The following is a 17,978-nucleotide window of genomic DNA, read 5'->3' as shown; positions in this document are numbered from 1 at the left end:
CCGTCACATGCATGTATTGGCCGGACTGTTTATACTGGCCTTAATTCTCTACAAGCAAGCATAACCAATACTCAGGAGATAATTGCACTGGAGACAAAAAGAGAGGGAGGAGGCTGATTGCCATGGAAACCAGGTGGTGCATGGTGCATGTGTGATGCATGTTGCTGGATTCAGAGATGGGAATTGGTTTGGTTCAATGCGTATAAATCAATCTGCTGAATGGTCAGTGGATTGTGTGTTTGTATATGTCTTTTGGCGTATCGGTGGATCTAAATTAGTGCAGATTCACGCTGCGTGAAAATGACGAGGCAGACAAATGGATCGACTGCAAGTTTGATTGAGTGTTTTTACAAATTTTGTGGCATTTGATCAATATAATGTAACAGTTTTTGTTTCACTACTGATTACTAGAGATAATTTGGGCCAAAACTATTTAGTTATTTTAATGGCTAGGTGTGCGTTACAGGCAAGGATTAAGGCCACTTTTTAATATTTAATATCATATTAATAAAGCGCCATACAGGTTTTACAGTATTCTAGTGGTTAATTTACGTACCACTCTAATCCTAATACTTTAAATCACTTGATACCTTCTCACAATTTTAATGACAGATTACTAGTGAAAAGTCACATCACCTTGTATCTTTCTTTTTTTTTTCATCATGCCACTCTAATGGCGTCACAACCAGAGCTAGGCATTCCACCTAGTCAACGGACTAGTCCGTCTATCCACCTATGCAGGTCGTAAGCGATAAACGGGAAAACAAAAAAAGAAGATGGACTAAGCATAAGCGGAAGTGGATTTTCGCCCGCCTACGTAATCGGCTATCCCCCTGACATTGTTAATTATTGTTTCGTTTGCTGCTTGATTCGTGTATTTTACATCAGGCATGTTTTTGGTCAGCTAATGGGTCCTAATAGTGTGCCTTGCAAGTGCTATTTTTAGACCATGTGACGTCACATTGTGGACCGGAAGATGGACAACAAAGAAGCACGCTTGCAGACAAGTCCTGTTAGTACTGCTTATTTTCTGCACATTTATCTGAGAAAAAAACATGCCGCGTAAACGCTGCTGCTATGGAACTTGCAGAAACGACTCCAGAAACTATACGACCATCCATACATGAAGGATGTATTCTTTATTCGTAGAGCTGGGCATTCTGTCCGAGGAATGGAATGGTCCGTCCATCCTGGATGGATGCCCATTTTGTGGACTGATGGACAGAGGATGAGAAGTCTTTTAAAAAGGACGGACTAAGCATGGACGGAAGTGGGTTTACCTAAGTCCCACTATTCGTCCCTAACCGGGTCAAGTACCAACTGAACATGTTGTGTTGCATTCTTTTAAAAAGCACGACCACTGTTCTCTTCTGCGATACCATGGAGCCGCCTTCATTAATTGCCTGCACAACACTTTTCATGTGTGTTCTCTGCAGAGTGACATTGCACAGGCAAGGTCTGCCCTCTAGTGGTTCAACACATGTAATACCATGGTTTATGCCTCGGGAGTCAGGACACCATTTCACTGACTGACAGAAACATGCCCAGCCTGTCTTGTGTGTGTAGTCCGTGTGTGTGCTTTGTGAAATAACTGTTAACATTTAGTACATTATCCCCTTGCATGCAAATTATGCCCTTGTGTGGGACATTTTCAGTCTGTAAAAATTCCTACCAGCGCCAATGTACATTTAAACAACCTGGAAGTGGAAGTCTCCGATTTCTCTTAAAATAACCTTGCGTTATTTTGGCAATAATTATTTTTATTGCGAAATAACGCAATGAAAACTAAAAATGTATTGCTTTATAACGCAAAAATTTGGCAATAAAATACAATAGCATTGCATTATAAAGTAATCTTAAATATTCTTATGATTTCCCCTGGCTTGCTTTGGTCCGCATCATCATCATCATTATCAGCATTATATCACGGCGGTCTTGTGTTGGCAGCTAAATGCTATCTTGGATAAACAGTTGTAAACAATTCAATCCACTCACAATACTCCCAGCCAGTAGGTAGTGCTAATGACCGATAAATAATGTTTATGAGTGCATGGAGTTTTTTGAAGGGGGGCGGCGGTCCGACGTAATGTAAGGACAGAAGTGCTTTAAAAGGACGAGGGCGGACCAGGTCAGAGGATGATTATTTTTATGAAGAAAGACGGTGGCACGAGGACGGTAGGGTACTCAGGTCGCGAAACGGAGGGCGGAGGACGGATTGGCAAATAAGGGTTAAGTGCCCATCTCTGTTTATTCGTTTCCCAAAGTCAAAAACTCAGAGGGATAAATGTAAACAATGGGTCAACTTGTGCGGATGTCTAAAAAGATACGCCATTTTGATCACATTCTTTCTGTTTGCTTGCCTTTTGGCCCTACTCCTCCTGCCCGATAACAAAGAATGACGAGGAAAAATGTAAAGCCAGACTCTTTTCTACTACTGTGTCTGGTCACGCTCGAGTTGGTCGACGGAAGCGTGTTTAAAATGATAAACGGCCCGACCAATAGGTGATTAGTATTTGATCCAGCTTGACAAAACACCACAACAGGGAGGCGTCTGGGAGGCATGCAAATCAGATGCCTGAGCCACCTCATCTGGATACTCTCAACGTAAAGAAGCAGCGGCTTGACTCTGAGTCCCTCCCGGATAACCGAGCTTCTCACCTTATATCAAAGGGAGAGCTTGGACACCCTGCGGAGGAAGCTCATTTCGACCTTTTTTATCCGTAATGTCGTTCTTTCAGTCACGACCCAAGGCTCATGACCATGGGTGAGAGTAGGAACGTAGATCGACCGGTAAATCGAGAACTTCGGCTTTCGATTCAGCTCCTTCTTCAGCATGACAGATCGATAGAGTCTCCATTACAGTAGACGCTGCACTGATTCGCCTGTCGATCTCCCGCTCCATCCTGCCCTCACTCGTGAACAAGTCCCCAAGATACTTGAACCCCTCCGGTTGAGGCAGGATCTCATCCCCCTCCTGGAGAGAGCACTCTACCCTTTTCCAACTCAGGACCATGGTCTCACATTTGGAGGTGCTGATTTTTATCGCAACCGCTTCACACTCAGCTGTGAACCGCTCCTGTGATGAAGATTGCGGCTTGAAGAAGTCACATCATCTGCAAAAAGCACAGAAGAGCCTCAGCTATGCCTAGAAATTCTGTCCATTTTATGAACAGAATTGGTGAAAAAGGTTGTATAGCTTCCTTCACAACAAACCCCTGACCCTACAAACAGCTTTTAACTGTCACATCATCTTCCCAAACTCTTTTTTCAAAGCCATGCGCGATACAACACATACATATGATACTACACACGCTTACTAAAATCGTGTATTTGGCAAAAAATAAATCTGCATGCACATACTGTATCTTGTTACAGCGCATGGCTTTCTACCACAGAATGAGGAAATAGGCTGATTTTCCTCACTTCTCAGACATCCTGTGCGTCATGAGCGTTTACATACCGTATTGGTCCGAATATAAGACGGTGTTTTTTGCATTGAAATAAGACCGAAAAAGTGGGGGTCGTTTTATATTCGAGGTCTGGACATTATACCCATTCACGACGCTTGATGGCGCCAGATATCATTGAAGCGAATGCATAGCGAACCCCGTCACGTGAGAATGACGTGCGCACAGTGAGGCAGATAATGTTTGTGAAGAGTAATGTTCTGTCATGACTGATCTCAGCTACTCTCAAGTTAAACCAGTTTGCATTATTTTATTGCAATGTTTTTCCTTATTCAGATTTGTTTCAAGACTACAGTTACAGTTGGACTTCACTTTGATGGTTAATGCAGTTATTGCAATTTTGTTGTTTGATCACAATAGATTGGTTTATTTACATTTCAAAAACCAGAAGCCATTCATTTACGAATGTGATTGCACTTTAGTTTACATATTCAAATGGTCAGATATTAAGATTTGAATGAGGCAAAATAACATGCTTTTTCTCTCAAATATATTGTTATAATCATTTGTTTCAGATGTACTGTAATTATTTTCTGTATAAAAATTAATTTGGTGTTTTTTTCAAACTTGAGTCTTGAAAAAGAGGGGGTCATCTTATAATCAGGGCAGACACACATTCTACTCATCTTCTGCCTCTGATGTCAGCAGGCGCAAACATCTTTAGGCCTAAAATGACTATGTAAGTTCCCAAATCTACCAAAAAAACCCATAAGAAAACAGGCCTAAAATTACTACTGAGTCATTTTGGGGGGATTTTTCCTACAAATATCATTTTAAAGTCCAGAACTACAAAATAAACACCAGCGTTCCCAGTCATTTGAGAGGATGCTTTACTCTTGCCCGGGAACATCTTTTCAGGCAAAGAACAAGCATATGTTAGTTACACTTGAATCTTCGCAGTGCAGGTGCCTCCAATTTGCCTGAGTAAAGGATGCCAAGCACAGATATCAATAATATCAAGTATTAAAGGCTACCATTACAATGATCTTGTTCTTTCTTTTTCTTTTGTCTTTCTCCCATTTACATCTAAATTATTTTGTTATCTACTGTTCTTCATTTAATGCACCTGTGTTACCCTCTTTCTCCAGTTTGTTGCCCATCCGAACTGCCAACAGCAGTTACTGACCATTTGGTATGAGAACCTTCCTGGTCTCAGGCAGCAGTCCATTGGTGTTAAATGCTGGACCGTGCTGGGGGTCACCGTTGGCCTGCCATTCTTGGCTGTTGCCTACTGGATCATGCCATGTAGCAAGGTATGGACACTCTCATATACTAAATCTTTCACGCTCTATTGTTTCCCTAAACATCATCAACACAATATTAGAACTAGTGAACAATAGAGTGTGTGGGGTGGTTTACTGTCATGTCTATTCCTCATGGTCATGTCTCGTATGCTCTTCTTGTGCATTAGGTTGATTAGAATCTAAAGTGACATGCTGTAATATGACATTTACGCCCGAGATGAGTGAGCTGTTATGCAAATCTCCAGATCCCCTTGATTCATAATCTTTTAATCCCTCGATATTATCATTAAGGTTTTAGCACTGTCCCTGCATGTGTGTACTAGTGCACAGTAGGAGTCGATAAAGCCCGTCAAGGACCCCTTAAGTGCTTGAAATGTGTGACTGATTAATTTGGTGGAGAGAGTAAAAAAGTGTATATGCTTGCAGAGAGGTAATGCTGAGAGAGCATGTACAACATTAGCTTTGGATCTAAATGCACAGCCAATACATATTTATGAAGGTGAGCTACTTGAAAGTCTGTGCTGTAAATATTTAGCTGAAAAAGTTGATTGAAACCTGATCTCGTGTATTAGCATAACAAACATGATAAATATTGGAACAATTTTCTTGACTTGCTCTACCACTTTCCCAAATGTAAGCATTTTAATTGTGTCTAAAGATGTTGTTCTGAGCTCCTGCCCTGAATTGTTGTCCTTTCTTGGGAACTTCTTTGTACTTTACACACTCGTCTCCTGGGACATTCAAACACAAGGCGCCGCAAGGGAAAATTCATGCATCAATGCCTACATGGCACAATCTTAATCGATTTCTAGTTAATGGTTTGGCTGGGTATCACTGAAAGCTCTAATTACGTCTTTTAGGTACTACGGAATTAGGAGGCGTTCACTTTGTTGGACTGAGTCTTTATAGCTCATCAATTATAATTGTTTTCTTTTGTTTTAAACATTTGAAAGAATTTGACAATTCTGTTACAATTGTCGGTGGACACGCATCTGCACATTTGGTGAATCCACTTTGGATGGGATGCAGAACATGTCCAGATTTCAGAATATATGTGCTGTATATCCTTGGTGAGACTCTCATTTCACAAAGAGCAACTTTTATTTGGTTGAAATATGCTCACTTTCTGCAAACGGCATTTAAATCGGAAGATTAGATTAGCTTTTGTTACCATCAAAAAAAAGATGAAGGGGGTTTCTGGTATCACACGGTTGTCAGTCCAATCTGGGACAAGCATCTCATTTAATCAGAGCGGTGAAATGAATCAACCTTATCATCACAGCTAGCAACTGAGGTAGGAGCATGTCCTCGTGACAGGGGAATGTATCGAGGAGGTTTTCGCAGAATCGGGCTTCAGCTTTTTCTATTTTGTTTTGAGCATGTGTGCGTGCAGCTGTGAGTGCGTGCGTGTGTGTGTGTGTGTGTGTGTGTGGGTGTGTGTGTGGGTGTGTGTGGGGGTGTGCGTGTGTGGGCGTGCGTGTGTGTGTGTGTGTGAGTGTGTGTGCGTGCATGCATGCTATTGAAACCACAGTGGGACCTTATGTGCTGCAGTGCCTGCAGACAGTAGTGGTCTCCTGTGGAAAGATAATATTGAACACAGCGGGTTTGAAGAGTAGTGCTGAAACGGTATGCATATATGTGTGTGGCATATTTTTACTCAATTGAAACACTTTGGCATTTTTAGCGCTGTTTATGCAGAACCCTCTTGCATTTTATTTTCTTGGTCTACACATTTTTGTTAATTTTCCAAAATATTCAATGCAGTTTCAATATTTTGGGGGATCCAAAATTACAGTGGGTATGGAAAGTATTCAGACCCCTTGGAATTTCATTGCAGCCAATTACCAAAATCTAAAAAGTTCATTTTATTTTATGATCACAAGTTGTCCATTCAAAGTCATTGTAAATACGTGGCTAATATTGTCCAAATAACGGGGATCAATTGGCCTGAAAATGTATTTCGACCTCTCTACTGAATATTGAATATTAAGGTTTAGTATAATTTAAAAACTATGACTTTTAGAAAAGGGCGGCACGGTGGTCGACTGGTTAGCACGTCCGCCTCACAGTTCAGAGGTCGTGGGTTCGATCCCGGCTCCGGTCTCCCTGTGTGGAGTTTGCATGTTCTCCCCGTGCCTGCGTGGGTTTTCTCCGGGTACTCCGGTTTCCTCCCACATTCCAAAAACATGCATGGTAAGTTGATTGGATACTCTAAATTGCCCCTAGGTGTGATTGTGAGTGCGGATGTTTGTCTCTGTGTGCCCTGCGATTGGCTGGCAACCAATTCGGGGTGTCCCCCGCCTACTGCCCAAAGACAACTGGAATAGGCTCCAGCACGCCCCACGACCCTTGTGAGGATAAGTGGTACAGATAATGGATGGATGGATGGATGGATGGACTTTTAGAAAATTATCCTATTTCCTTAAAATCATTCTTCTTGTTATCTACAAAGTTAAGCATCTCAACACTTATTGTAATTAGTAATAACATTTTTCAAGGTCAATTTATCTTTTCAATCACTTTTATACTCACAATTGTGATGAAAAGCATCACTCATGTCGCTCTCCACTTTATCATGTTTTTTTTTTAAATGCCATGTATATACTGATGATGATAGAGCAAAAATAATTAATTAGTAAGTACATTTTTTTTAAGTGCAATTGTCTTTCAATTCTCAAGGATATGGAACAGTTACATTGAAATAAGAATGAAAATGTAATAAAATAGAAAAATACTCAAGCTTCTAAAAACAAAAGAGTACCATTCAACAAAAATTAACACAACACAAACACCACATACAATACTATCCGTAGTGGCAGAGCAAAATTATGTTTTTTACTTCCTTCACAATGTCCTCTTTCACCTGGTTGTACGAGGCTGGAATGGCTGTTTGGGAAATACACAGTTTTTGGCCAATTTGTACTACATCTGAGGCGGCACGGTGGTTAGCATGTCCGCCTCACAGTTCAGAGGTTGTGGGTTCGATTTTGGCCCTGGCCTTCCTGTGTGGATTTTGCATGTTCTCCCCGTGCCTGCGTGGGTTTTCTCCGCGTACTCCGGTTTCCTCCCACATTCCAAAAACATGCATGGTGGGTCTAAATTGCCCCAAGTTGTGATTGTGAGTGTGTATGTTTGTTTGTCTCTGTGTGCCCTGCGATTGGCTGCCAACCATTTCAGGGTGTACCCCGCCTCCTGCCCAATGGGAGCTGGGATAGGCTCCAGCACGCCCGCGACCCTCGTGAGGATAAAGTAGTATAGATAATGGATGGATGGATGGATGTACCATATTTTCCGGACTATACGTCGTTCCGAAGTACAAGTCGCACCAACCATAAAACGCATAATACAGAAGAAGAAAAAAACTAATATAAGTCGCACTGGAGTATAAGTCACCCCCTCCCTCCACCCCCTCTCGGAATCCAAGTTGTCTCTGTTGCGTAACGCAAATAAATGTGTCCATATATATCAAATTAATAAAATTGTGCGCTTATCATTATCATATCATCACATATCATTTCCACCGAGCTACGATGGTAACATTTAGCTAACATCCACATGTAGCATTACAAGAAAGTTACGGTAAGATAACTTTAAACTCACCAAAACGGTCGTAGATCTTTTATTTATCGCCGATCATGTAGAATGTTTCCAAGTCTCCAAAAGTATTTTTGTATTCGGTCATAATTATCTCTTTGTTCGTCTCCTCCACTCCGTGCGTGTGTGTGGCTGGCTGATAATGCAATACCACTGCCAGGCACGGCGCCTTTTAAAGGAACAGTACACTATTTTGTATAGATGAATTGAAAGACAGTCAAATTGTCTTTTTGTCATACTATTTTAATTATTTGTTTAACACAATATTAGATTTTAACCGTTGAAATTATTCATGCTTTTTAATAGCTTTTAGGATTTATCTTTATGTTTCTTTATGTGGGTTACAATAACATGTACAATGACATACACTTGACTACAGGTTATTCTGCCCATTGTAAAGTCAATATGTAATGCAGCCTTAGAACGCCCTCCTGTGGTTGTTCGGTGTATTGTTTGCTGACCTTGAAAAGCAAAGGGATACGATATAATGTGTTAATAATTTCACACATAAGTCGCTCCAGAGTATAAGTCACACCCCAGCCAAACTATGAAAAAAAAAACGCGACTTATAGTGCGGAAAATACGACTCCATCTCTAGTGTGCAGTTAGGTTGACCTTGACCAATCAGATGCAACCTTAACTCGTGAAGGCCTAAAGCGCCTGGCAAAACATCTCGCCAGAATCTATGGGTGACCATAGAATCACCCTCTAAAACCTGAAGTTTTCCCAGAAAACACCTACAAAATAAAATATCTGAGCCCCTGTACTAGATAGAAACATAATTCCAAAAGAATTAGAGAGAGCTTGGACATGTGGCTTTCACATAGGCCTGAGTTTATCATTACTTACTGTTTCAATCAAAAATGTACAAATAAAGTGTCAGTGCTAGAGAAGAACTAAACAAACTAAACTGAACTAAAAAGAAAAAGAAAAATTAAGTGGTAATTACCTTCCTCTATTCTGTTACAAAGCCGTCGATATCGTCATTGTCTTCAAACATATATCTTCACCATATGTCACGTTCGACTGGTTTCACTGGTTCAAAGTCCACAAGCGCATCTTCTGTATCACCACCGTCACTTATTGCAGAACGCCTGCGATTGTCTGCATCCGCCATGATTCCTAAAAAACAATTCCCGTACAGCCTCCGAGGGCTCACAACACCTTCATGTGTATATTCTGATGCATTTCATTGGCTAAGAGACAGAGAATTGGATTAAAAAAAGGAAAATTATGCATACGCACTCCCGGCTCTAGTGGTAGAAACCCGGTTATGCGTTCCCGGTCTTGATGGGTTAAATGTGCATCGCCATCCAATAGCAGAACAGTATCTAGGGGCATTACTTATACTAAATAACTTAATTTGATAAAAATTATATTGAGCCTTCTTATTTTTCAGCATGAAAACATGTATTTCATTACATAATAAAGTTGCTGTGAGGCACGATAAATATCGCAATAATATCGATATTGCAATAGGCCTATGCAACACCCATGTTGCATATTGAATGTTTTTCCAATATTGTTAAAAAATATCAGACTTATAATATATGGCATCTTTGAGTAAACATTGAGTATCATTTCAGTATCGTTTCATCATTTGAGGCATTTGAACAGGGGTGTGTAAACCTTTTATACCCACTACACAAATTAACATAGATCCCCTTTGATGTGACCTTAGTACCGTCATCCATTGAAATTCTAAGCCCATGGATAATTTCTGCCTCTATCTTCTCACCACATTAACGGTGCTATTTGGCGGTATGGAAGAAATGCTTCTTATTTTTGTACAATGGCAGGAAATGATTGGATAGAGGTCATTTTGACACCTTTCAGGCACCATTAGAGGGTTTCATTGAGTTTTTTTTAGAACAGACAATGCTGTTTTTTGTTTGTTGGGGGAGGAGTTTACAGTACAATGGCCGTGTTTATAATTTCCCATAGTAACATTTTTCTTATATTTTACCCTTTCATCTTCTAGTTGGGTCAAATTCTGCGAAGCCCATTCATGAAATTTGTGGCTCATGCAGTCTCCTTCACCATCTTCCTGGGTCTACTGGTTGTCAACGCCTCCGACCGCTTCGAGGGCGTCAAGAACTTGCCCAATGAGACCATTACGGACCACCCACGGCAGGTGTTCAGAGTCAAGACCACACAATTTTCCTGGACAGAAATGTTGATCATGAAGTGGGTGTTGGGTGAGTTGTGATTCATGTGTTTAGGAAGCTGCCATCATCGCACGTTCATTTACCGTATTTATTTTGAAATTGGACAAAAGCCAGACAAGAGCCCTCATTGAGGCTGTTGAGGTGTTTACCTCTACATTTTGAAAGATATATTTAACGAAGATGGTATGTTTTTACCTATTGTATTTTTTATGGTGTCAATTATGTAAGCATTGTGACAAAACTTAAATGGGAACATACTTCACACTATAAAGACATCTAGGTTGTCACAATATATCAAAAACTGCAGACAGAAATATGCCCACAAACAAATCCACATCCATTAAATCATGTTAGATGTAATTTGAAAAGAAAAAAAAAAAATGCATTTTCAATTAGCTTTAAATTGGTATCAGTGGTCCATGATAATGCAAGCAGGAGAAACCGGTCAGCCTTATTACTGTCTAATTGAATCTATATTATAAAGTTTCTGCACCATGATGATAAGCTAGCGTAGCGCAGCGCTTCCCCAATTTTGATATTAAGTAGAATTACACGATGAATGCACCAGTTGAGTTTTATTTCCTAAAGCACAAATGAAAAACTGTCAGAAGAAGAGTCCCAGCTAAAAGCAGGATGGAAATACAACCAAACGTTACAGCAGCACAATGCGGCATAATGGGAACAAGATAGAACCTCGTGAATTAAGGAAAACATGAATATAATAGATAAATAAATGCAATTCCTATCAGACCTCAGCCGTTTCTCAACCTGCTGACTGTGGTTATTTCATTTACAGTATACACAAACATTCACATATTCAAATTCAGACGATGGGTGTTTTTTTACCATATTGATTTGGAGCATTATACTCATGCGAGTGCAATAAATGGTCACTGTTTTGGATAGAACAGGGTCATTATGATTCCAGAAGCTTGCTTTCAAGTCCTTGTCATTTTTTGCAGAGATTACACTAATGGTTTTACTGCAAATGAGAAATTTTCTCTTCGCTTTCACTTCAAAGGCGACAGACTTAATTTTTAATGATGCTTGTATCTCAAGTGGTGAAATCTGGGGAGTTATTTATAAATAATGAGCTTAAATTTGTTTATTTTTAAGTGTGCGTTTTGTGAATATCTGCATTTATCTAATGGTAGGAACCAGATGTGGGATTCTGTATGACCAACGGACCGGTCCGTCTGTCCGTCACTGACAGGATACCCGTTTTGCTGATGTGAGACAATAGATGGGAAACTTAAAAAAAAAGATGGACTAAGCACAGACGGAAGTTGATTTTCGTCTAGCTGTATAATCATCACTAACCCGGTCAAGTCCAAACAGACCTTACACTCCATCACTAACGGACGTCCCATTTTGCTGACAAGAGACGGAAACGTGACCCAGACTGCATTGGCTTATATGGACAGCAGGTGGCGGTATGCACCAAGGAGAGAATCATGAGTTAGTCAGGCTGACTAATTAATGAGCTGAGAAGTAATAAAGTAGCTTGGAATACAGAGACAGTTTTACAGAGAAGTTCTTGTGAGTTAAGTTTTACATTTCTACTTTTATTTTTGGAAAGAGTAGGGTTCGGAGGTTATGAAATAGTGTTTTGCAGGCCCACAGTCCCACATTCCATTTCAGAAGGTGGCAGTAATGCACCAAAAGTTGTTTGCCAACCGCTAAACAAGAAGAAGAAGAAGAAGAAGAAGAAGAAGAAGAAGAAAAAAAAAGACCAATTCGAACTTAATCAATATTCGTTTATTGTAATGGCTACTTTATTTCAGTTTGCACAAGGACTAGGAAGCATTTTAATACACCAGCATTGTACCTTTGGCAACAATTTGACACGGGATTCTGATTAAGGTAAGTAAAACTTTAGAATAAAACTTTTGAGAGTCCAAGAGGCTGCAGTCTCCCACTACTGCTCAAACAGCTTTACAGTCACATACATTTGACATTTCACATAGCCTACACTATTGCCAATCTATTGAACTGTTATGTACGACAGATGATTACAGTTTGGTTCGGCTTGAAAAAATGACGGATTGTCGGATGATGGACGGGTACCCAGGCTGCTGACGGATGATGAATGACAGCCCGGCAAAACTGAGTAAAATGCCCACCTCTGGTAGGAACTTTCTGTGTGCATGTGTGCGTTTGGCATCAACAGGTATGATTTGGTCCGAATGCAAGGAGATCTGGAGTGATGGGCCCAGAGAGTACATCATGCATCTGTGGAACGTTCTGGACTTTGGTATGCTCTCAATCTTTGTGGCATCCTTCACGGCACGATTTATGGCTTTCCTCAAGGCGTCCAAAGCCCAGCAGTACGTGGACATGCATGTGCCAGATGAAGACCTCAGCAACGCCTCGCTGCCTGATGAGGTGGCCTACTTTACATTTGGTGAGCTGTTTGCTGTTATTGCTTTTCAAAGGGAAATTACTATTTTCAACATGAGATTTAAAACATCCATCCATCCATCCATCCATTATCTATACTGCTTCTCCTCACAAGGGTAGATTTAAAACACTCCAAGGGTTTTTCTTTTGGTGCTTATAGGTTTGGCAAGTTATTTTCCAAATACTAAAAGACATGGAGAATTTCACATTCAAGATATGATGAAAACACTGAACTCTACGAGCAGGCATTCGTGCTGTCATGGAAGCCAGAGAATCGAGAGGGCTGCACCGCATTCAGAATCAACAAAAGCTTGATTCGGCATATCGTTGCTGTCCTGTGAAAAAAATGTGTACCCACTTTTTTTCATTTTTCTTATTTTTACATGCATGGTGTTTCCGGGTTACAGATATGGCATTAAAGTGAACATTTTTTAAAAAATCCAAAATGAGACATACGTGTTTTTCACAGTACCGCAATGATATGCTTTAGAGAGTGACAAAGCTTTACCAATACTGACTTCAGGTTGTTGAGCATCATAATCTTCTGCTTGAAGCCTTTGAAGAACCTCAAGTCGCAATGGTTAAAGAAAAGTCAACCCACAAATTTTCTAAACAATATTATGTTCTATGGAGCGCCACTATTTGAAACACAGCATTCTGATTGATATTGTGTTTGTAGAATATGAGTTAAGTACTAAAATCCAACCTTTTTTGCCCTGACCAACTGTGATGTCATTTTCAGTCGACAGCAAGTGGCAAAATGGCAAAATTCACTTAGTGGTGACAAGAGAAATATTTCCTCATTAAGTCAAATATGGACTATATATAATAGGATTTCTAAATTTAAAATGTCAAGGATGTGATTATTTGAACGTGAAATAAGGGATTGTATGCAAAGAAAAATATTTCTAACAACCAACAGCAAACAATCTTTTTGTACTCTCTTTGCATCCCAGGGACATATCAACTGTTTCTGTTTTTAGAAAAACACAGTATGTTTTATGTTCAATTACATTTAAGAGATTAGATGATTACTAAGGACCATACCTACGTTCTCTATACTGTAGAGAAATCTGCTGCAAGCTGCTGCACTGTTGGCATCTTGGAAGGGAATCTTCATCAGTGCTGTCATCTAGTGGCCTGACTCTGTCACAACACATTAACGCAGCACACAGAAACCCACATGATGATTTATTTCCTTCCTGATCGTCAGTGATCATCACCTTTAACTGTTCTCCATATGTCTTTTCAAGGCTACCATGACTATTCCCACAAGTAGTCTTTCCATCTTTCGTTCTAACGTGTGCCCGCTGTTGTTTTTCTTTGCTTTATTTACTTTTTATCTAAAGCCCATTATTCTTGCTTGCTTGTGTGTCTGCTCTTAATTCCCCCCAGACTCTGTATCTCTTTATCCACTCTCTTGTTCTCCACAGATCTCAAATCCATCGCTTGTCAGTTCCATCCATCGCTCTGCTTCATCTCAGTAACACTGGTCTTTTCATCTTTGTCCACCTTCTTTCTTCACTTGAAAACAGATAATAAAAAATGTTTATTTTGTACAGGCAAAAATTATGATAAACACTTTATTAGAAACACCTGAACTATTAATGGAGCTATGTCTGCTATTCGTAATAATCTGTTCTAAGTGACACTGTCAAATGATTTTGTGTCAGAGTATCAAACCCTTTGCACTTGATGTAAAATTGATGACTATCTTACTCCATCTTTTGTCCCTTCCTTCTCCAGCCAGGAACAAGTGGCGCCCGTCAGACCCCCAGATCATCTCTGAGGGTCTGTACGCCATCGCGGTTGTGCTGAGCTTCTCGCGCATCGCCTACATCCTTCCAGCCAACGAGAGCTTCGGCCCGTTGCAGATCTCGCTGGGACGCACAGTCAAGGACATCTTCAAGTTTATGGTCATCTTCATCATGGTGTTTGTGGCCTTCATGATTGGCATGTTCAACCTGTATTCTTACTACCTGGGAGCCAAGTACAATCCAGCCTTCACTACGTGAGTTACAACTGTTATTTTTGTGTATTTCTTTATTCAGCTGTGACACACTCTCTTTTTAGCCCGTGACCACTCTCATCACTCTAAACACTCCTATCTCAGATCATTTACCTCCACTGAAATGAATTGAATTTTCATTAATCTGTTTCAGTGCCCAAAAGACACCATTTTACAAAAGTGTTACTTAATAGGAAAAATAGCACTCTACAGTATTGTACTCTCTATAAAAGCATAAGACAGTTTAAAAAAGGAAAGAATTAAACCAGAGGTCTCAAACTTGCAGCCTGGGTCCCTTTTAGACCCCACATGACGATATTTTGCGACGCCCTACTTGGCATCCAAGTGAAATGTTCGTGCGGCCCGACCTTTTTTTGCCGTGTCTTTACCCTGAGCGTTTTGTGCGCTCTTTTTTTTTGTGTGTGTTTTTTAATCACTTATGGGCTACCATAGCTCAGGCTCATGACAGCTTTCGGCAAAATGTAATTTCAGCAAGTGGAAGGAGATATAAAGATACACAGTATATACTCAGTCCCAGACATGTATTTTTCATAACCCGCCGTGAAGAGAGGTTGGCGACGAGAACACCCAATTTTAAGAAAAACATGCAGGAGATGGACTGTTTTTTTTTTGTTGAGCACAGGGGCTCCCCGGCATGTATTGAATGCACAGAGAAAGTTGCAGTGCTCAAGAAATCAGATATCATTACAAAAGTAGACATCTTGAGGAGTATGCAAAGAAGCGGGGAGAGGAGAAAGAGGATCGGGTTGCCCTCTTGTTCATGTTCTGAAGGACTTTCAATGTTGTGAACTGTTAATAATAAAGACTGCGAAGAATGGATTACTTTTGTTGTACTTTTGAATACTTGAACCAATTTTTGCGGAATACTTTATGCAGCCCAGACAAACCCAGACTCTATCTCCAGGAGTACCCACGTAAATTGAGTTTGAGACCCCTGAATTAAACCGTTTGCATATCATGACAATTCAATGGGCATTGTGATTCTCATTCTGGTGTGCACACCTTGGCCACCAGTGGGTAGTAAAATACAGACACAATGCAGGATTATATGCCTGTGACTATTGTTATATTGTCTGTCTACCTGTGTTGCCAATGCTTGTGTTAAACGGTACTAAGCTGTTTAGAATCACAGCAACATTGATGTTAGTTTCACTAGGCCTTCTATGTCATTTTGCATTGCTTGTTTGCATTAAGCTATAGCTTATACTTGTACTCCTCAACCCTTAAGACAAAGTTAATGTAATTTGGTGAAATACTCAACATGTATTGCTCTCCATTTTATGTTTAGTTCTAAAGTAAATGTCACCTTTTGAAGAATCGTTCACTATTTGTCAAACTTCTGGTTGTGAAGTTTGCTGCCACTATAGCTAGTAACTCGCAACTCAAGACCAAAAAATCGGCCACGCAATGGCTTGTATCTCAAAAAATGTCTAAATCGGGTCACTCATAAATTGAGGTACCACTTTATAATGCACAGGAGTGGTCAATTTAGATCCACCTTTACAGTGTTAATCCTGCAGTATGTACTCGAGAATTATTACAAAGTATAAGGGCAGAATGAGATGGAAGAGTCTAAACAACTTTATCGCTGGTTAGAGTATTAGCTCGAGCTTGGAGGGCATTCAAAATTAACAGGCTTCAAGTGCTGATGTCACTACATACCTCCCTGAAAATGTGAGGATTAAAGTTGAATGTTATGACAAGTAGTGTTTTTTCAACACAGATTTTGCTTTTGCAATTTTTTTTAATAGTACCAAAATAATGCATCGCTCTTCGTCTTATGATTCACTCTTTCAAATTGTATCTTTTTTGTCTCATTTTGTCAGCTGATGAAATGGCATAATTATGGACCCAATCTGATAAAGCTGTTTGTAATTTGCATAAATTACTCTGTTTGGGTCTCATAACTGTTGAGGACAAATGAGGAAAAGTTAACATATGCATCAGTCCGATATGAGATGATTCATTTTGACACTGTTTTGTTTGATAATCTTTTCCAAATTTGCTTTCAGCTGTTAGCGTCTGCCTGCTTTGTGGCACTTAATAGCATCTGTTTTCTGCTCAGGGCAGTATCTTAAACATCCTCGGCCAAATGCTAATAGAGATAAAAGATGCAGGTTTGGACCCAGAGCAAGGACTCCACTTTTCCGTGCCTGTGCTGTGCATATAGAGCAGCTCCTCTGCCGAGCTGCTGCACAGGCATCTTAGAGGTGGTAAGTTCTGCTTGGCTGCTCACTCAGAGCCAAAGATCCAGGCTATGAGATGAGCAGACAGACACCGGCTGTAATAGAGAGAGTCACCCTAAAGGAAGGGAGACAGATGGGTGGGAAGTATTCCAGTGCTGATTTATTTATTTATTTGTTAGCTGTCTCCCCTTTGGGAATAAAAATAACTCTCATTAGTCAAATACCAATCAAGTGCATTTTGCAGTCAGTTGAGATAAATGTAGGGTTGCAAAACCGCTGTTTAAAATTGCCCCATGAGCTGCAATTTACTCTGATTCACCTTCACCTTCAATTGCCATCAGTGTTCTGTGAAAGGCTTATGTAGCAAAAAATAAAATATTATTACAAGAAACACCTTGCTGTTGTTACTTGCACCACCAGGGGTCAGTCTGGTTTTTGATCTCAGCCTGCAGCATTGTTGTCTCAAAAATGCCCTGAGCTGACCTACACTTAGACAATCAATTAGATTCAGCTCAAGAATTGTAGCAAGTATTTTAGTTGATTAAAAAACAATAATGCACATTTTACACAATTTACAGTTTGTTTATTATTTCATGATGTGTGCTGTGGGAAACCAGTCCACAACACCTCTTTGCACTCTGTTACTGTAATTGGACAAAGGAGGATTTTTTTTTTCTTACAAATGTTCTATTGCCGCATGAATGTAGTGCCCAGTGCACATAGCAAAGTGCATCAAGTCATGCTTGGAGGAGTTGAATGTGGAAAAACCTGAGCCTAACCCTGATACAAATACATTTGTATAACCTTGAACAGACTGTGAACCAAATCCTCACTCAGCTCTCACATCTGGTCTCCGCAAATGTTGTTCTGGATGAATGGACATAAATTCC

The 17,978-nt window shown here is 40.1% G+C and overlaps 1 protein-coding gene across 2 annotated transcripts in view; it reads left to right on the top strand.

Annotated features, from left to right (window-relative positions):
- Positions 1-17,978, top strand: part of trpc7b (transient receptor potential cation channel, subfamily C, member 7b) — a 67,760-nt gene that overhangs the window by 17,698 nt on the left and 32,084 nt on the right. For both annotated transcript variants that reach the window (XM_086023612.1, XM_086023613.1), the window contains exons 4-7: positions 4,556-4,720; positions 10,287-10,503; positions 12,644-12,877; positions 14,620-14,884. In XM_086023612.1, coding sequence (XP_085879738.1) covers positions 4,556-4,720; positions 10,287-10,503; positions 12,644-12,877; positions 14,620-14,884 — 881 coding nt within the window. The remainder of the gene's footprint in view (positions 1-4,555; positions 4,721-10,286; positions 10,504-12,643; positions 12,878-14,619; positions 14,885-17,978) is intronic.

The sequence above is a fragment of the Filicampus tigris genome, chromosome 2 (genome assembly GCF_054856515.1).
Source record: "Filicampus tigris isolate MCC_2025a chromosome 2, RoL_Ftig_1.0, whole genome shotgun sequence".
NCBI lineage: Eukaryota > Metazoa > Chordata > Actinopteri > Syngnathiformes > Syngnathidae > Filicampus > Filicampus tigris.
The sequence above is the reverse complement of the archived record's forward strand: the minus strand, read 5'-3'. Positions and strand labels throughout refer to the sequence as shown.